This window comes from Tribolium castaneum, chromosome 3 (genome assembly GCF_031307605.1).
Source record: "Tribolium castaneum strain GA2 chromosome 3, icTriCast1.1, whole genome shotgun sequence".
In the NCBI taxonomy this organism is placed as follows: Eukaryota; Metazoa; Arthropoda; class Insecta; order Coleoptera; family Tenebrionidae; genus Tribolium; species Tribolium castaneum.
The window spans coordinates 11,825,700-11,846,605 of NC_087396.1; the positions used below are offsets into that span (position 1 = coordinate 11,825,700).

A 20,906-nucleotide genomic window follows, 5' to 3' on the forward strand; every position below is an offset into this window, starting at 1 on the left:
GAAATCAAAAATTAATAGCACTTTAAAAATGAATATAATAGAATCTAACTGGAAAAGGTTTCATAATTAATTACAATGGTAAAGGTGTGAGGTGACGCGTTATTTTGTTGTGTTATTTTTCGCAGTAACGTGTGCGAGAAGCCCAAGAGTTAATTAACAGTTTGTAAAACGTTGCGGTGCAAAAGCCGATTCGTCGTTAAAAAGGCGTGAGCGGAGCGTCGAAGGCGTCCCTCTAAGACAATGGCAGGGAAATGAACGGCGGCGTATCTCTCAGGAAGCATATTGTAAGCCAGCAACAAAGCGACGACACCGACGCTGCCTGCCATCTGTGTTCCGTTGGAAAACTTAAACAAAGCGCCACATAACCAATTGTCAAACCTGACGCACTATAAAACTCTATTTTTAAAAATGGAAAAGGGGATGTTCATTCCGATATAACGTTGTCTCCATACACCTAGATGCTGGTATTTATACATCTCGCAAACGTATCGCGAATGTAGTTTTTAGAGACGATGTTACATTTACTAATCATAAAGTTCGTTTTATATTGAAACGACTACGTGACAAAACGCAGCTTATCTTTGCAAAACATCACCATAGTATGTGCTTTTCGCTAAAAATACGGCTAGGAAATGTGGACGCCAGTTTATGATGATGAAATTTGTGTATCGTCGATAACAGTTCTGCAGCCGCTGAAATTAACGAATTTCTGAAAACGGCACCACAACAGGAAACGCAAGATAACGCCCAGACAACCGCAAAATTTTCTACTCTTTCACAAACCCTTCGAGTCATTCTGTCTAGACGGCAATTATTCAGTCCAAACCGACACCTTGTCCCGCTTTTAGAGCAAATGGCCTAGTAACATTTATTGCAAACAAGCCGGTTAGATTTTTTAATTTACTACTTATGTTATTCAAACATTATTAATTAGATTAATCTCAGAAAAATTAATTAAATTATTCTGATTTTTATATATTCTATTCCAAATAATTTTTGAGAGAAAATTTATTTCTTAGACAATTTCTCGCTAAAACTAAAAAATGACTACCAAAAGTATACCTTCACAGATGATCCTTTGCTTATAAATAAAAAAACACTTATAAAACACATTAAACGCTGTTATAGATTAGAAAAATTAAGCGCTAGCTTATAAGAAAATTTAGTACTATTATTATTATTATTATTATTATTATTATTATTATTATTATTATTATTATTATTATTATTATTATTATTATTATTATTATTATTATTATTATTATTATTATTATTATTATTATTATTATTATTATTATTATTATTATTATTATTATTATTATTATTATTATTATTATTATTATTATTATTATTATTATTATTATTATTATTATTATTATTATTATTATTATTATTATTATTATTATTATTATTATTATTATTATTATTATTATTATTATTATTATTATTATTATTATTATTATTATTATTATTATTATTATTATTATTATTATTATTATTATTATTATTATTATTATTATTATTATTATTATTATTATTATTATTATTATTATTATTATTATTATTATTATTATTATTATTATTATTATTATTATTATTATTATTATTATTATTATTATTATTATTATTATTATTATTATTATTATTATTATTATTATTATTATTATTATTATTATTATTATTATTATTATTATTATTATTATTATTATTATTATTATTATTATTATTATTATTATTATTATTATTATTATTATTATTATTATTAAACCTAAGTGCGATCAAAAAATTTGCTAAAACATCTAAGCTTAGAACAGATTTTGTCAAATGTGGGATGGACAATTTGTGTTAGCTCACGCTGGGAATTATGGCGACTGGGTGTTGAATATCGGTCTGAGTTTGGTGTTTGGCACCTGATATGAACAATGCATTTAGCAAATACGTAATCGATATTAATGAAGAGACGTGCACAGCATACGTATCCGTAATCGATTTAGCGCATCAGTTGTCAGTAGTTGCATTAAAATGTGGGCAATAAACATAACAAAATTGTCGGTAATTGTTTGTTGATCCGCGCGAACGCCCCAATTTGTACGAATTTTTGCAATAAATAAGAGAAATTGAGTGCAGCAGCGGCAGGTTTACGGCCCGGCGCCCAAATAAATAATATTATTAATATATAGACTGGCTTTTAAGTAGCGTTTATAATTAGTTTTGTAATCAGAGTGTATTCGTGTAGCACCTGAGGTCCGCCATCCCCGGAACGCTCCGCTGTTTGCGACACACTCCAGGAATCCGGAAAGGAGACGTTGTGCGGCTGTAAAATCTCGACCGCCATTATATGCACACATACCAGCGGAGATTTATTTATTGTAGTTGGTGCTTCATTAAATCATCAAAAACTTCATACAGGAATAATGCGAGAGCCGGCACATAGTCGCAACAGACACATGCCTCAGCCCTATTATTCGCCTAATTACGAGAATTTGTGTTATTTAATAGCGCGCCGCTTAATTGGAATAACGTTGTTGGGCTAAATATTAATTTACACGTGAATTATGTAAACTTATTACGTGCATGCGATGCGATATACAAAATCGGGACGCGCGCTTGCCAGAACTATTCAGCCAAAAATATCGGACTATTCCGAGCGAATGCCAACAATAAATAATCGCAAAAACTAATTAATTCGCTTCATTAACACTACCCACAGTTAACTGATATGCGCCAAAATGTTACCGGGATGGGAGAAGAGGAAAGAAATGAAAAATAAACTTTGGAGAATAAAAAAAACTTTTTTATTAAAAAAACACTCTATTCACACAATTAAATTAACAAAATAAGCCAGACGAATTCTTGCTTTGAGTTATTAATTAGAGCTTTCAGACAGGACAGAGTTAGTACACAAGATTTTTTACAAATAAAATGTATTTTGTCTTGAAACCACTATTTCTAATTTTTTTTCTATTCTTTAAACACATACAGGGTGTCTCGGCTAAGACTTTCGAGCCTGATATCTCAGATATTTGTCAACAGATTTTTATGAAATTTAAAATGTAGATATTTTAGAAGATAAAGATTAAAATCCAATTAATGCAACAACTCAAGTCTTAAAAACGTAATTTTTACATGGTTTTTTAAAATGTTAAGCCTTTTAAGACATATTAAAAAAATTATCGTCAGTGAAAAATGCTGTCAGAAAAAACTCGTTTGTAGAAGATGTCTGTTTCGCGAGAAAAATGAGAAACACACTGTTAAACGTGGGTACAGATGCAAATGCGTAGATCTCTATGAGACAAATGAGCACTACCATTGAATTTTGGTCAATCCTACTCGCAGAAATGTAACTGTCACGCAAGGGACATTTCACAATTATCTCTCACCCATACAACGTTAAAAATATTTTTAACTTTTTTTGGTACTGGATGCTTTAATTCTTTCAAAAAGGACTAAAAGACTGAACAACAACTGAAACATTCTAGATACTTGAACATTCAGGACGTTGGAAATGTTTCGTACACTGCTGATTGGATTCTCGTCAAAAGCTTGAATTACGGCCCCAACTATTTCATCGTTTCCAAATAATAATTATTGGCGATTTTTTTTAACTTCAACTTTCATAAATAACATTTCACAAAAAGTCCAACGAGACTTTCCATAGGCGAATATTAATTCCTTTTTCAACAACACAGAAATTTCAGCCACTGTTGTTGGTTTTTAAAGTAATTTCACCAAATTAAAACAATTTTACTTTTCTGACAGCGCACACTCTTTTGACAGTTTTTTTCAGTGGAACACAAAATGCCGCATAGAAATCCTTCATCAATTGTTTCAAAAGGTGACCAAATTACTATAAAAACTTGGAATCATTTTTAACAACAATATTTAATTTTTTTGTTGGATCAGCCGAGCGATTTGGTTAATTTTTTGTGTGGCCATTTATTTTTCGGGGTTTACCGATCCATCGGTAATTTGGCTTAATTTTAAATAAAATAAATGTGTTTTAAAATTTCATTTTTTAACTTGAGGTCACTTTTTTGTCCCTAATTGAAAGACCACCTCCTAAAATATGTGCATTCTAAATTTCATAACAATCCGTTGACAAATAACTGAGATATTAAGCTCGAAAGTCTTAGCTGAGACACCTTGTATATTTTGACCTGTAGGTTAAATGCTATCTAAATATTTCTTTATTTTTTGACGTATTTTTCTATTACAATTATTTTATGTTTTATTGTCTTTTTGTATATTTTAAAGTCTTAAATCCGGTCTCTAGATCAGAAAATCGCCCCTTAGCTTTGCGCTCCCGCTACCCTCCATTTGGCTTTGGAATAAATAAATGCGTAAGTGGGTGAATGAATTTTGGGTAAATATCGGCCTTCTGTGCACCAGCGTGCTAAAAAGGCCCACAAATCTTAGTAACGTCGCTGTAAATCAATGTACTAATTACTAAGTGGTTCTTTTTAATTGCAAATAGTGATTGCAATTAGCATGGCGGTGTTCGGAAGCGGCGGCGTTGCTGCCTACGTTATTATGCAAATGCCGCACCTGAGGCCTTACGTCGTGATCTATCGGCACCATCTACACCTCCACTGTTACAACAAACACTTACCAGTCCTCGATAACATACCAATCAATTACCGATCATAAAATTTTCAATTCAAATTGTATCAGATTTAAAATTTTAATTAAAAAAAGAGCAAGGTTCTTAAGCTTTATTTTCGAAAACGTTATTATTCTTATTTGTTGTCAGTAGGTGTACAGTCTGCCTCATCCTCGTCACTGTCAGAGCAGTCAGGTTGCATCCTCGGTTCCACCCCTTTAGATCAAACAAATCTTGCAAATAAAGCATTAAACAAACCAATCATTTACCTCTACAAAACGTCATGCACTCCTCGTACGTCCCGAAACCATTTCTATTGACAAGGCATAGGCCAGCTCCAACTCGCACACAATTGCGTAACGGAGCCTCGTACCTCCAGTGGAAGTTGTGATTCCACAAATTACAGATTATTGTCTCTTCAGGAAGACTACATACTTCTTCAGCGTGTTGAGGTTCTGAAAGAACAAACCGAATAGAAATTAAAACTAAAAAACACATTATCACCGCAAACAGTGGCAAAAATTGCAACGACTACCACAACAGAGACCAACAACTTGTGGTACATTTTCTTAAGGGTTTCGACGAGTTCTCTGATAAAACCGAACTGAATATAGAAAGAGTTATACGCCGGTTATACGTGGTGTCATAAAATTATAAAAAGGTAATTACCAAAAAAAAAGAAATAGCACCCTATAGTTTTTACCTACATCATCAATACCCGATAACTTTAACTACCAGTAAAACAAGCCATTATATTTACGATTCAAATTTGAAATTTTAATTAGAGTATGGGATTTCAAAAAGCTTTGATTTTATGTTCCTTGGCGTTTTTACCTCCAATTTAGCGCAACATGGATAATATACAGGTTGTATCAGAAATATGTGTGTTAATTTTATCACGTAATAAAACTCATGAAATACAACAACTTTTCTGTATAACGTTTTGCAAAATTTTTATTTAATATTTTCACTGTTTTCCTCTTTTCTTTTGTGCTATGTATTCATAGCAACAATTTTCATTGTTGTTTTAAATTGTTTAAATTGTCCGTTTCAGCATGTTATTTTTTCTCAAATTTTAAGTAAATTTGCGAATTTTTTATTGAAAAACTACAAGCAGAAAAAATGTTTTACTTATTGAGTTCTGTTACCTGTTAAAATAAGACCGTATTTTTGATTTCTGATACACCCTGTGTACTTACGTATAGAGGGGATCTTAGTATGCTGTGAAAACGGTAGCTCCATCTGCTAGAGTGGAGTATGTCCTACTCATTTGTCGCGAAATTTAAATATTTGTTTATTTATTTTTTACTTTTAATTGTTCTTTTTAATAAACACAACTAAAATTTGCTATGTTTTTATATATTTAAATAAATAAGATTACCCACACATAAAACTAATTACTATAAAACCTGAATTGCCTTTTTAATAGTCAGTGTAAAAGAAGGGTCAAAAAGAGTGATTTTATAATTCTTGCAGCTCCTGAATGCCAAAATTTGTACAATAAATATCAGATAACAAACCACGACAATTGTGTAGGAACTATATTACTCTACTTCTATTAACAATTAAATATAATGTAAATTTCAATTAATTTTTTTTATTCTTCGACACTGTCAAAATTTACGGTTTTTCTCCTGTGTAAGAAAGTTTTGACAACTGTTTGGCATTTTTCAGTACAAAACGTCAAATTATTTTTAACAAATTTAAAGCAATTTTAAGCCTTGCTGAGTCTATTTCGAAGAATAAAATGTTGTATTCAACTCGTTTTTGTGTAAATCGATTTCGCCTCGTGAATGATAAACCACTCGTTTTCACTCGTGGTTTAAAAATCCACTCGTGAAATAAAGCGTCCGATTTACACTCAAACTCATTAAGTAAATAACTATTTGTAAAGTTTTCTGCGTCTTTGACTGACATGCGTCGGTTGCTTGACTACAGATATAAATCTCTCTTCTTATTTTTCACAAATCCTAGATAAGGAGTTCAAACAAAATATTGTACCATGATTAGACAAGTATTTTTTATTTATTTTGTAAATAAAGCATTAAAAAAGCCAATCTTTACGAATACAAAAATTCACGCAATCTTCGTACGACCGAAAAGCATTCTTATTCTCATTGGCACTACATTGTCCAAATGGAATTGGCAAACAATTAACTAGCTCAGCATCGTACCAAAAGCTGAGTTCGCGAAATATCGTGGTACAGGCAGTTGTGATTAGAGGAAGATAGCATATTTCTCTACCGGGTTTGGTTTCTAAAAGCACCATCCAATCATTATGAATTACTAAAAAAAAACTTATGATTACCGCAAACACTGGTAAAAATTGCGACCACAACCACAACAGAGACCAACAACTTGTGGTACATTTTTGTTAAAGGTTCGACGATTTCTCTGATAAAACCGAACTGATTATATATAGTTATACGCCGGTTACACGTGGTGGTCATAAAATATGATTACCAAAAAGAACAATTCAGAAATAGTAACCAGCAGTTTTTACCTTCATCAATACTTCAGTCAACAAACTTTAACTACCAATAAAATAAGCCATTACATTTACGATTCAAACTGTACTGCTGTATAGCGGATTTGAAATTGTAATTAGAATTATGGATTTTTTAAAGCTTGATTTTCTGTTACATGGAGTGCTCCTTGGCGTTTTTACCTCCAATTTAGCGCGTTTACGACTGTCAAACGTTAATTGACGTGCCCATCAAAAATGAATTAGCATATAACGGAGGGATGATTGCACATCCCGCCATTCATAATTTGATGGGTCTTAATTAACAGGCTATTAGCATTGGCGGCGCTCATTAATCTGATGTTATTAATATGTATTTACATGTATCGGTGGTGGTGCAAATGCACATCTATTTTGTCCTGCATCTGACAGATAGAATACATCCTCCGGACTTCAACACCATCTCGTGATGGATCATCCAGTAATGAAAGCTGGACACCAACACTTTGGTGATTAGTCAGGATCGGAATAATCACAGAACGGCCAGGAGATTTGCCAGTAAAAGCATTACCTTGCCGGCGCGGTGTGTATAAAGGATCAGGAAGGACCTTATGGTGCGGTCCCGAGGGACTGGGTTATCTATTATTATTGATGTATCAAAATATCTAGGTGAAAATTTATGGGCGAGATAGCGGAATTGCCTTACACTTATTTGACGTCAAGATATATTGCCAATAAGCTATTTAGCAAGGATCGCGGCTGTTTTGTCTAGGACCTTCCGGTGTGATTATCACTAATAGACGCATTATTATAATTACAATTTGGTTTCAATATTTGTGGACTAATTGATTTATTAAAATATTGCAAAAACATAATTTTATTAATAACACACACGTAAATAAACAGTATGTTTTTTATCAATTATATAAGCACATCTCGGATATTTTTTAAACAGTTTTTACTGAGTTACATGCCGATTAAATCACTTTTAATTCATCAAACCTTTTTTAAATTTATTAGTAAGAGATTTTAATACTACCCTGCTCCTATAATATTGATTAAAGGTTACGGTTACTTATTGCAAATTTTTGTACTTACTTTTGCATAGTAAGCAATTCAAAAAAAATTAAATTGCATTATTAGTTTGAATATATCCTCTGCAAATATATAATATAATGACTGTTACGTTATTTTCTTTTATTATTTTTTAAATTTGTTTTCAAAGTGTGAAAGCTCCATTTTGTATTTTCAAACAGGTATGTTTAAATAAAAGCGTCATTTTACATTTATAGCAATTTTATTAATTTGTGTAGAACTTGTGACAATATTCTCAAAATTCTCTCCTCTGTTTTTACGCAAATCATTTACCTGCACAAAGACCCATACAATTATCGTATGACTTGAAATTATTTTTGTTGCCTTTACATCCTCCATATACAAATTTATGACATGTTTTTGCCACAGGATCGTATCTCCATCGCAGGATACGCGCCTTGCAAAGTCCTTTAACCTCAGGAAGCATACATATCATTGCATCGGTTTCAGTTTCTGAAAAAACGAAACAAACTTTGATACACACATCATCTAAAATATTAACTTACTGTAAAGCACTATACCACAGACAATGTTAAAAACTGTGAGAGCGACGATGACAGAGACTAATATTTTGCGATACATTTTAAAAGACGTGTTCGGCGATTTCTCTGGGAAAACTGATCGAGCATTGCCAGTATTTAAAAGGGAAGTCACACGTGGTGATCAATTGTTTTTGAAAAATGAAAACAATTTTATTGTAATGTTTTAATGTTTTAAATAAAAAACGTAATACGCTTATTGTTTACTCGTATGAGTATTCTAAATGCGTAAATAAACTTTCCGATAATCTTTATACATATACTTACTAGAAAACAATCAATTTTGAAATTATGGTGCAAATAAAATGAAAATTATGGACTGCCCTATTTGATACGAAATTAATTATCTCACGAAATTTAAAAAAATCGTAAGAAACTGCATTTGAGGCACAAACTAATTATTTTTATTTATTAATCGAAAATAGAATTATTTGGAAATAGCTATATAAGTATGTAGGTAACCTACTTAGAATTATTAAGTTGAGTGGAGCTTGGTACTTGTAAATAACAGAATTTTTCTGGAATTACTAGACTTTTTTGGAAATACCAGAAATTTTGTAATTAGTTATCGAAAAGTACTTTAAAATTGATGCAATATTGATGGCACAGGTTTTTGCTTAAAAACGAGCAAAATTCTTTGAAAACGCTGCCTTATTTTAGCCAGAAACGACGATTTTTGCACTTACTTCGCTAAAATAAGATACTTTTTAACCGTGTATGTTTTTAAAAACGACTATAATTCCTTGGAAAAGCCTCAGGTTGTCTTACCTATTTGACTTAAAATACGAACTTTTGCACTTTTTATGATTGCTTAAAAGTAGATCAAATCTCACAGTTTTTTACTTAATGGTTTAACAAATAGTGATTTTCAACTGTGTTTTACTTAAAGACGAACACAACCATGACATATCTACCCGACATTGCCTGAAATGAGTTACTTTTTCCATTAAATTTTTAGTGCCAAATGACCACAAATTTTTGTGCCATTTGTAATGAACGACGAAACTGATCACAAATTAAAAAGTAGTTATTAATAATACGGGTGCGAAAACACAAGCTTAAAGTTCAGGAGTCGTTATGCAACGAGCGTATGCGTGTTGCTTACTTAGACACCTAAGAATTTTCGCGTTTTCAGTGTTATTCAATTTTTTTTTGTTAGAACATTTTAATTTAAAACACGTTGCTATAGGAAGCAAAAATCTAGGATTCAGTAATTAAAAAGAAGGCTTACAATGTCACCAACAAAAAATTTGTTTTTTTCATAAACAACAACTCTCCAGAAATTTCACCTTATGTAACTTTGTAAAACAAATTCTATTATTTAAATATCAACTAATTCTAGTAAGTTTCGGTGGTGACATGTAAAGTAATTTATTTATTAATTGTTTCTCTTCAAAAATCTGTTTCATCCAAACATTCAAATTAAAATCTGGAATCAAATTTAAAAATTTTCAATGTGCTTTCATAATTAGAACAACGAGTATTCTCATTTCCATAGTTTTTATTACAAAATGTGTGGTGGTCAACCCATGCAAACTTGGAATAACATAATGATCACTTACATTCTATGTTTAAACTTATATTAAACAAATAGTACGTGACCTGTAAACATATAGATTTCAGCGTCTAAATTGCAAGTCTTCGCACTTACCGTAAAAATTATATAACAGTTGTTGCAATATCCTTTGCAAATATCTCAACATTATGTGAATTTAACACTTTGAAAATAATTGTTATTATTTTTGTAGGTATGTATGTACATTAAAATACTCATCAGGATCACAAAGCGGCGATATTTTTAATTAAAACTCTTTTTAATTATCATTTTCACAAAATAACAGATAAATAAAATTGATGCCATTTTCTAAATTGTTTCAGAAATTTATTTCAAGTGTGAAAACTACCCACAAGTTGTATTATCAAAAAGGTGTGTTTAAAAAAAGACGCCCTTTTACTTTTTAGAACAATTTTTATTCATTATAGAAAATTCCAGTATATGAAATAAACATGTAATACTCTTATCGCAACAAATAAACTAAGATAAATACACCAAGAACTTTTCTAATACAGTATCACAAAATTTTCTCCTCTCTCCTCACTCTCCTGTAAAACGACCAAATCTCGTGAACGAATCTCTTGTTTTTGCCCCAATCATTTACCTGCACAAACACTCATACAATCATTGTATGACTCGAAATTATTTCCGTTGCCTTTACATCCCCCAAATACAAATTCATGACATGTTTTTGTCACAGGATCGTAACTCCATCGCCAGAAAAGCGCCCTGCAAGGTCCTTTAACCTCAGGAAGTTGGCAAATTATTGAAGCGTTTACAGTTTCTGAAAAAACGAACCAAACTTTGATACACGTATCATGTAAAATACTAACTTACTTGCCGGCATGCCGCAGACAATCTCAAAAATTGTAAGAATGACGATGACGGAGACTAACATTTTGCGATACATTTTTTGAGACGAGTTAGACGATTTCTCTGATAAAAAAACTGAGCGTGTGAAATGTTGCGAACAACTACAATCATGCACCAATTGTAAGAAAGGGAAATAACAATTGTGTAGGTATTTTTATTGTGTTAAATAAAAGTTATATGTATTCTCGTATAAGTATAAATGCGTAAATAAACTTCCCGATAATCTCAATACTACCAAGAACTTTATTTTTAAAAGTAATCTTAAAATCTGGACTGTCCATATTTTTCGTTTTTCCACCATTTGATACGGATTTAATAATCTTACAAAATTAATTTGAGGCACCAACTAATCAAAAATGCTTGAAATACTTTGGGAACATGTACCTGCTGAGAATTATTAAATTGTATGGAGAATATGTCAGGACAAATAAAATAAAAAGGAATAAAACTACATTTTGTATTTTCAAAAAGGTGTATTTAAATAAAAGCGTCATTTCACATTTACAACAATTTTAATTTGTGTAAAACTTGTAATACAGTATTACCTTTCTCCCTAAACTTCTGTAAAAGAATCAAATCTCGTTATTAAATCTCTGGAAGTTTATCTCCACAAACAAGTATACAATTTTTGTATGACATGAATCTAATTTTGTTGCTTTGACATCCCCCATACGTAAATGCGTTACATTTTTTTGTCTTAAAATCGTACCTCCATCGCAGGGCACGGGCCAGGCAAAGTCCTTTATCCGTAGGAAGTTTACATATTAAAGCGTTTTGAGTTTCTGAAAAAACGAAACAAACTTTGATACACACATCATCTAAAATATTATCTTACTTGAAGGCACTATAATGTTAAAAATTTGTGAGAGCGACGATGACAGAGACTAATATTTTGCGATACATTTTAAAAGACGTGTTCGACGATTTCTCTGGTAAAACTGAACGAATGAAATGTCGCATTGCCAGTATTTAAAGAAGAAGTCACACGTGGCGAACAATCATTTTTGAAAAATAAAAAAAAATCTTTTGTAATGTTTTATTGTTTTAAATAAAAAAAATTAATATGTTTGTTGTTTACTCGTATGAGTATACTAAATGCGTAAATAAACTTCCCGATAATCTTCATACCTATACCTACAAAAAAACAGTCAATTTTGAAATCATGGTGCAAATAAAATGAAAATTATGGACTGCCCTATTTGATACGAAATTAATTATCTCACGAAATTTTAAAAAATCGTAAGAAACTGCATTTGAGGCACAAACTAATTATTTTTATTTATTAATCGAAAATAGAATTATTTGGAAATAGCTATATAAGTATGTAGGTAACCTACTTAGAATTATTAAGTTGAGTGGAGCTTGGTACTTGTAAATAACAGAATTTTTCTGGAATTACTAGATTTTTTTGGAAATACCAGAAATTTTGTAATTAGGTATCGAAAAGTACTTTAAAATTGATGTAATATAGATGGCGCAGGTTTTTGCTTAAAAACGAGCAAAATTCTTTGAAAACGCTGCCTTATTTTAGCCAGAAACGACGATTTGTGCACTTACCTCGCTAAAATAAGATACTTTTTAACCGTGTATTTTTTTAAAAACGGCTTTAATTGCTTGGAAAAACCTCAAGTTGTCTCACCTATTTGACTTAAAATACGAACTTTTGCACTTTTTATGATTGTTTAAAAGTATATCAACTCTCACAGTTTTTTACTTAATGGTTTAACAAATAGTGATTTTCAACTGTGTTTTACTTAGAGACGAGCACAACCATGACATATCTACCCGACTTTGCCTGAAATAAGTTACTTTTTCCGTTAAATTTTTAATGCCAAATGACCACAAATTTTTGAGCCATTTGTAATGAACGACGAAAGTGATCACAAATTAAAAAATAGTTATTAATAATACGAGTTCAAAAACACAAGTTTAAAGTTCAGGAGTCGTTATGGAACGAGCGTATGCGAGTTGCCTACTAAAACACCTGAGAACTTTCGCGTTTTGAGCGTTATTCATTTTTTTTGTTGGAACATTTTAATTTAAAACACGTTGCTATAGGAAGCAAAAAATAGTGTTTATAATCTAGGATTCAGAAATTAAAAAGAAGGCTTACAATGTCACCAACAAAAAAATTTGTTTTCATAAACAACAACTCTTCAGAAGTTTCACCTTATGTAACTTTGTAAAAAAATGGCTATCATTTAAAAATCAACTAATTCGGGTTAGTTTAGGTGAGGACATGTAAAGTAATTTATTTATTAATTGTTTCTCTTAAAAAATCTGTTTCATCCAAACATTCAAACTAAAATCTGGAATCAAATTTAAAAATTTTCAAAGTGCTTTCATAATAAGAACAACGAGTATTTTCATTTCCATAGTTTTTATTACAAAATGTGTGGTGGTTAACCCATGCAAACTTGGAATAACATAATGATCGCTTACATTCTATGTTTAAACTTATATGAAGCAAATAGTACGTGACCTGTAAACATATAGATTTTAGCGCCTAAATTGCTAGTCTTCGCACTTACCGTAAAAATTATATAACAATTGTTGTTGCAATATTTTTTGTAAATATCTCAACATTATGTGAATTTAACACTTTGAAAATAATTGTTATTATCTTTGTAGGTATGTATGTACATTAAAATACTCATCAGGACCACAAAGCGGCGGTATTTTTAATTAAAACTCTTTTTAATTATCATTTTCACAAAATAACAGACAAATAAAATTGATGCCATTTTCTAAATTGTTTCAGAAATTTATTTCAAGTGTGAAAACTACCCACAAGTTGTATCATCAAATAGGTGTGTTTAAAGAAAAACGCCCTTTCGCTTTTATAACAATTTTTATTAATTGTAGAAAATTCCAGTACACGAAATAAACATGTAATACTCTTATCGCAATAAATAAACTAAGATAAATACATCAAGAACACTAATACAGTATCACAAAATTCTCTCCTCTCTCTTCAAACTCCTGAAAAACGACCAAATCTCGTGAACAAACCTCTCGTTTTTGCCCCAATCATTTACCTGCACACACACTCATGCAAGCTTTGTACGTCATGAAATTATTTCCGTTGCCGTCACATCCCCCAAATTTGAATTCGTGACATTTCCCCGTCGCAGGATCGTATCTCCAACGCGGCAAAAGCGCCCTGCAATGTCCTCGAGCCTCAGGAAGTTTGCACATTACTGAAGCGTTTTGAGTTTCTGAAAAAACGAACCAAACTTTGATACACACATCGCCTAAAATATTAGCTTACCTGACGGCATAGCGCAGACAATGTTAAAAACTGTGAGAGCGGCGATGACACAGACCAACATTTTGTGATACATTTATGGGACGTGTTCGACGATTTCTCTAATAAAACTGAGCGTGCGAAGAGCGGCATTGCCGGTATTTAAAGGGAGTCACACGTGGTGAACAGGTGAAATCATGCAGAGGTGGCCACCGTTTTGAGAAAGGGAAACAACAATTAACGTTTCAAATGAAAAATAAGTAATAATTTCCAAGTGAAGATAGTTTTTCACATGTCCCTCCGGTTATCGCAACCGATCTGGGTTTAAAAGGCAAAACAGGGCCACAAGAAGTCGCCTAATTCTCTAACGATCGGATGGAGGGTTCACTGGACTTTGGGCAGAAGGACAGACAACAAAAACTGGGTCAGAATTATTTTTGTTGTCATTACAAGTACGATATTACGTAACAACTACGAAGTTCAATGAATTTAATTAAAAAAAAGGTTAATGAACGCATTCATACGAAACTTATCACTTGGAACTGATTACGAATGTGTTAAATTACTTAGGTATAAACAAATCTACGAAGAGGCAAAGTAATGGAAAAGCCCAGCTCAGAGGGAAAAGACGTTTCTCTAATTTACGCCTAATTCGTTCCAATCTTAGAACCTGCTCTCAGATAAAACCTGACACAGAATTTATTTAATTGTTTTCATTAAATTTGGGAGACACAAGTCTAATAAACCTTGACCGTAAATGCATCCAATCAAAATGTTTGGATAACATTTTACACAATATCCTGCCATCGAGTCTCCTCTTGTACCTCGTTCCAAAACATTATTTCACGTTAAATTAATGCACAGTTTCGATACACCATATTTTTATTTAACAAGTATTAATGAACCCAAAAGTGATATTGATTACTTACCTTGATGGATAAATAAAACTTTCTCTGTTGGTCTAAGGAATTTTTAAATTAAATTATATTTAATAAAACATATAAACATAAACAATTCAACTCAAATAATATACCAATTACCAAAATATTGCCGTTTTTATCTTTTATTGGGCATTAATAGGAGTACTAAGAGAAAATTCAATTTCATTCCATTTTATAGGTAGTTAATATAAGCAGTAAGTAACTCGTAACTTGGAAAACAATAGCATTTAAGAATGCATTTACATAAAACATGTTCTAATAAGAAAAATGTTTACTTGAGTTTCTAAAGAAATAACGTTTGTGATTCATGCGTAGGTAATTGATTTGCCGGAGTTTAGCAATGCTTTGAAGCAATCTAATTAACAAAATAACTGTGATGGTATTACACCTCTAGGTACCCACATGACGAATGTATGAAATTTCCGGTAAATCCCAATGTTGCATTTCACGCCGTATTTCCCCGAAAATCGATCGCTTAACCCATACAGAATAAATAAAACTGTGGAGGTATTAATAATCAAGCAAAGTTGTTATCTGTTACGGAAGCTCCGTCGACGTCGTAGACAATAGTTTCTTGGTTTTCCTTTTGCGCGAGACTTAGTTATTTATAAACGATTACGAACTTGTTAAAAATTTAGCGGCGTTCCCACTTTTCTCCGTAAATATTGACGAAGAAACCATAACACATAAATTTCCTCCACCGTTCACTTATTGATATTTGTCTGTATCCTCCCCAGCACAGCATGTAATAATGATTCGAATGGCTCGGGCTGAAATAATTTTTAATTTTCCATTTGAGCCTGGTAGTTTTGTTTTATTGAATTTAATGGAATATTCATTGGAGTGCAGAGAAATAAAAAATATTTCACGTGAACACGAGCATTTGCAATTTGTTGATGTTTTTTTCTTGTGATGAAAAAGCGATCAATACATCGCGTGGAGCGGACAATTGCGGACATTTTCACACTTTCTAGACTACAGGAACACGAATTTGCGTATAGTCCGGGACATTTCTATATGAGATACGTCACAGCGCATACCTTGACGCGAGACTATATAGAGCACAAAAACTAGATAAGACCTCAAATTTAGGGAACTTGTTGTTTGATGTGTTTGACAGATGACAAATGTAAACAATAATAAAAATTTAAATATTTCTTTATTGTAGCAAAATGTACCAACTAGAACATTTACAAACAAATGGAGAAACTTTCAAATGCTTTGAAGTACCGTTACTGGACTACTGTTGAGGTTATGTTGGACCTTGGTATGGCTGTCAGGTCAGGTCAGGTTATGTTTGACCTTGGTATGACTGTCAGGTTTAAAGTTGAAATTTGCATTAAAAAGGCCATAACAGCCTCGAAGTGCCTTTTAGGGTAGTCATCGTCATGTTCCAATTGCATACCCCCTCTCTGCCACATCAGTAAAATTTGCCACAAAAGTTTTAAAAAACAATTTTAAACAACAAAAAAGGCCCTATTTTCATTAACAATGAGACATATCTCGCTGCATGCGGCACGACATAGGCCTCATAGACCAATCTCATTGTGAATGGTTTTCGCTGAGATCACTTTGAGAGGGTTTCACTGAGACTGACGTTGGCGGAAGGCTGAAACCTGCCTCGCGACAAGTCTTTGCACCAACATTCGAAAACGCTGTCAATGGCTTAAAATGATAAACTGTGTCAGTTTTTTTGTGTCTTTTGGGATTAGTCTTTGAGTCCTGTCGCGCCGCATGTAGCGAAGCAGATCTCATTGTTAATGGGTTCTTTAAGAAACAGTTTCAATATACACAAGACATACACTGAGACGGCCTCATGCCTCATATCATGGCTTATAATTGACAGCGTTTTATAGAATGATTTGGAATCATAATGCAGAGATTGTTGCGAGACAGGCAGCAGGTCTCAAGCCTACTGCAGAAGTCGCTCTCAGTGAGTCCATGTCTTAGAGATGCAAGACCAAATTAGACCATTTACAGTGAGATTGGTGTCCGAGACCTATGTCATGCAGGAAGCCGAACTTCATCGTGAATGGACCCTTTTCAATGGGGGTGTGCTTTTTGAATAAATTTGAAATGGCCTTTTTGAAAAAAGCAGTTGACTCTCTTTTATTCATCTATTCAAAACGTTTGTATTCGATGCACTTACACCAATTTCATTATCAGTGTCTTGATTATCAGGCAAGGGCAAAGTGGAATTGGGGCAACCCAGAAATAAAAACACTTTAATTTCCTTTATTAGTAGGCTATATTTTTTATAAAAGACGACTACTCTCAGATAGAGACGTACAAAAATGTAAACAAGAGTAAAAGTTGGTTTTTAGCAATATTTCACACTATTCTTCCACACGTCCACAGTAAAATCAGAAAACGCTTCTTGTTATAAAGCCCTAATTATGTTTTTCGACGATGACTGAGACTTTGTGACGTATTTGTTAAACGTAAGTTTTCAAATACCCCATGCCAGTGCAAAGGAGTTATATTAACAATTTTATGGGATTATTTTTAACCTTACACCCATTCTGCTTGAAACAAGAGTGGCTACCAGGAAATAACAACGAAAAAAGTGGACCCAAAAGGCTTCAGCTGCAAATTATAAACACTATCTGTGATTTTTTAAGAAATTTTTTTAATAATTAATAAAAAACATGACAATATTAAGCTTTTCGATTTCGTTTGGTTTGAATTTTATATGAAAATAGAAAGGTTAACCCTCTACACCAGAAAAGACAAAAACATAAAGAAAGTATCTGTAAATGTCGTGAACTTACTTTGAAGTAAACAGTGGGCCCCATCTATAACTCATAATTACTTGAACCGCAATTACCATCATCAAAATGTGCAAAACTGCGATAAGTGAGGTTATGCAGTTATGCACTTTGTTTTCCAGTTTTTCACACAAAATATATCACAAATTGCACAAATCGTACAACCAGCGATAGTCAGTACTGTCAGTACGTCACAGCAGCTTTCTCCAGCACAATCACTGACTGCAATTCTGTGTTGTGCCATTCCCGTCTCATCATATAATCTAAGTAGTTGTTATATGACAAGTAGTGTTTCTACCTTCAAAAATACTTGCGTAAATATGTTATTATCCCGTTAGTACACACTTTTAAAGCAGCCACTGGTTATATAGATTAAAATTATAACATTTCCTTTGTTATTGTGTTATTATTTACATCAGTCAGCTGTTTACTGTCATTTCCTAAAGCTACCAATTTTAAAAATGTTCCTGTTATTAAAACTCAAGGACCATAGAATGAGAGAGAGAACATTTTTTGTTCACATAGACGCTGAATACACGTATAAATGTCAGAAAATTCAAATTTTTTATGTCCAAATAGAAATGTCCCGGACTGTATGTGAGCGTAGGTCAGTGCTTCTCTATTGAAACTGATAATGAGTGAAAGTGGTGTAAAATACTACAAACGAATTATAAACGGTAGGTCGATCGGCTTAGCAACAACGCTAATTGAGCCCGAAAATATTTTCGGCGGGACTGTGACGATAAGTAAGGCGGACGAAGTCCCGGAATACAATTATTTTTCAATTAGCACACAAACCCAGTTAAGTCGTTTAGTCGCAATCCGATTACATGACCTTTTTTCTTTTGTACGAATTAAATCAGTTTCTTCCCTCGTTCAAGAGGCCGAATCCAAGGCGTTTTCATGTTGCAAAATTAGTTTGCAAATTTATAACGCTGCAACCAGTAATACAGCGGGCGCCGAATACAAATGATCGGCGTCAAATTAAAAGATAATTAGTTAGTGGAGTGAATTGTAGGGGTTATATGGTAGTTCTGACCATTACTTTGCGGTGCGGAGAATTGTTACTTTGCTCGAAGATGGTGATTGACAGATGGGGTTACGTTTCGCACTCCTGCCCCCTTCGAAGACTGTCGTAATTAATCTTGTTTAGGCAATCGATTTTAAACAAAACTGTTTCTGGGGCGTTTATCACTTCGCTCTGCATCGGACGCCGAAATGGACAGCTTGTTAGCACGAAGAATTTAGCTCCAAATCGAAAAAGAGGACAAAAACTACACAATCATTGCAATCGATATTCTTTCACAGCGTTTGCACTTATTTTGTATGTTTTAAACAGCGACAAAAGGGCCATTCCTAAAAATTTTGAGAAAAAGTTATCTAAGGATTCAATTAAAGTTTGAAGTTATGTTTTACCTTTACGTTCATCTCTTTTTCTCTCAAAACAAAAGGTATTTTCCCTTTATTAGGATGTGCTCTTACGTACTTTACCTTTACCTTTACCTTTTGCCGCATTATTTTGTTATTTTTGTCACTTTTATGCTCCGCTTTACTTTTATACGTTTATGTGTTCTCTCAATCTCTTATTTTTGCTTACGTGTTGTTTCACTTACCTTTTCTTCACTTTTTTTCATAGAAAAATTGTTACACCTGATCCGGGTACTGACCGTCTTTTGCAGACATTTTAACACAAACTTTTTAAATAAATCAACATTACAAACTATGCAGGGTGGTCCAGGAGTAATCAGATATTTTATGCATTTTATTTACGAGTACGATTATGATGATTGATTATGATTACACACATTCTATAAATTGTAGTAGGTTTAAAACTCTATTTTAATTCAGCATAATAATAAGCCTTTTAAATATTACGAGTACACTAACTTGCTCATATTGTTTTGCAGTTTATTAAGTACTTCTCTATAAAAAAGATTCGAATGAACGCGGTTTTTCCTTTATAAATCACTTTATGTTGTAACAAAAAGTTTCAGCGTTATCGGATTTCAATTAATTTTAAAACGCTTAATGACGATGCATTCTGAAACTAGTCGGTTATATTTTAACAGAACGTTTGACTTTTGGCCTGTTCTAAACATAAAATCAACGGCTGAAATTAAACATGATTAACGAGCAGCAGACTTGTCAAAATCAGATGCGCTACCATTCTACGCTCAATGCCCCAATAATAAAAACCAAAGGCGTAGTCATTGGGAAAATACTCAAAAATAAAATGTTTTGATTTAACCTTGATTCGTAAACAAATTAATTCTTATTTTGATTCAGTAGTGCGTTGATTTTATCCCCGAACGATTATAAGAACGCTCTGTTCACCTGAACACGATTCAAATTTCACGAACTGAACAAATAAAATCGTCTCTATGCATTATAAATATTTTTTTCAAAAATCACTATTTTCCTCCCTCGTGGATGGATATACTTTATGATATTAGCGTAGTCCCGGAAAAAAAGATGACTTTTTAATGCTTTCCGCTCGCGTAGGAAAGAAGCCTTTTGAAGGTAAGTAAAATAGGAATAGGTACGTTACGTACACCGTACACGTACTGGTAAATAAGGTATCTATACTTTTACATTAAACAAAAAAGGGTGCAACCGCTCGGATTGCTCTGATCCCATGCTCACACATAAAAGCGCGAGTGAACGATCATCGATGACGACTCAGATATTGAAAAATATCTCTGCATCTGCCTCACGCTCAGGAATCAGAACTACGACTCATCATCGTGGTTGCGTCAACTCTACGTTTGAGTGTAGAGTATGTGAAGATATACTACAGAAATGATCCTGTGAAGTATGATCTTGA

At 32.6% G+C, this 20,906-nt stretch overlaps 1 protein-coding gene, 2 long non-coding RNA genes and 1 other non-coding gene across 4 annotated transcripts; all 4 read right to left on the minus strand.

Moving 5' to 3' along the window:
• Positions 1-4,698: 4,698 nt before the first annotated feature.
• On the minus strand, positions 4,699-5,240 carry LOC103313657 (uncharacterized). The gene is made up of 3 exons (XR_010333455.1): positions 5,105-5,240; positions 4,870-5,055; positions 4,699-4,816 (listed from the first exon to the last, which is right to left on the minus strand). It is a non-coding gene; the product is annotated as an uncharacterized LOC103313657 (long non-coding RNA).
• A 1,361-nt stretch (positions 5,241-6,601) lies between these two features.
• Positions 6,602-7,333, minus strand: LOC107398235 (uncharacterized). The gene is made up of 2 exons (XR_010333448.1): positions 6,909-7,333; positions 6,602-6,856 (listed from the first exon to the last, which is right to left on the minus strand). It is a non-coding gene; the product is annotated as an uncharacterized LOC107398235 (long non-coding RNA).
• A 6,625-nt stretch (positions 7,334-13,958) lies between these two features.
• On the minus strand, positions 13,959-15,259 carry LOC103313660 (PI-stichotoxin-Hcr2m). Its single transcript, XM_008197501.3, has 3 exons — positions 14,398-15,259; positions 14,165-14,344; positions 13,959-14,108 (listed from the first exon to the last, which is right to left on the minus strand). Exons 1-3 carry the CDS (start codon positions 14,468-14,470, stop codon positions 14,101-14,103), a joined length of 261 nt encoding a protein of 86 aa, XP_008195723.2. The 5' UTR covers positions 14,471-15,259; the 3' UTR covers positions 13,959-14,100.
• Positions 15,260-20,694: 5,435 nt separating this feature from the next.
• On the minus strand, positions 20,695-20,904 carry LOC107398253 (small nucleolar RNA U3). Its single transcript, XR_001575153.2, has one exon. It is a non-coding gene; the product is annotated as a small nucleolar RNA U3 (small nucleolar RNA).
• Between the last annotated feature and the right edge of the window lie 2 nt (positions 20,905-20,906).

Coding starts and splice junctions, on each gene's coding strand:
- LOC103313660 (XM_008197501.3), bottom strand. CDS start 14,470: ATGTATCACAAAATGTTGGTCTGTGTCATCGCCGCTCTCACAGTTTTT. Junction 14,345..14,397: donor TGTCTGCGCTATGCCGTCAG/GTAAGCTAATAT, acceptor TCGTTTTTTCAG/AAACTCAAAACGCTTCAGTA.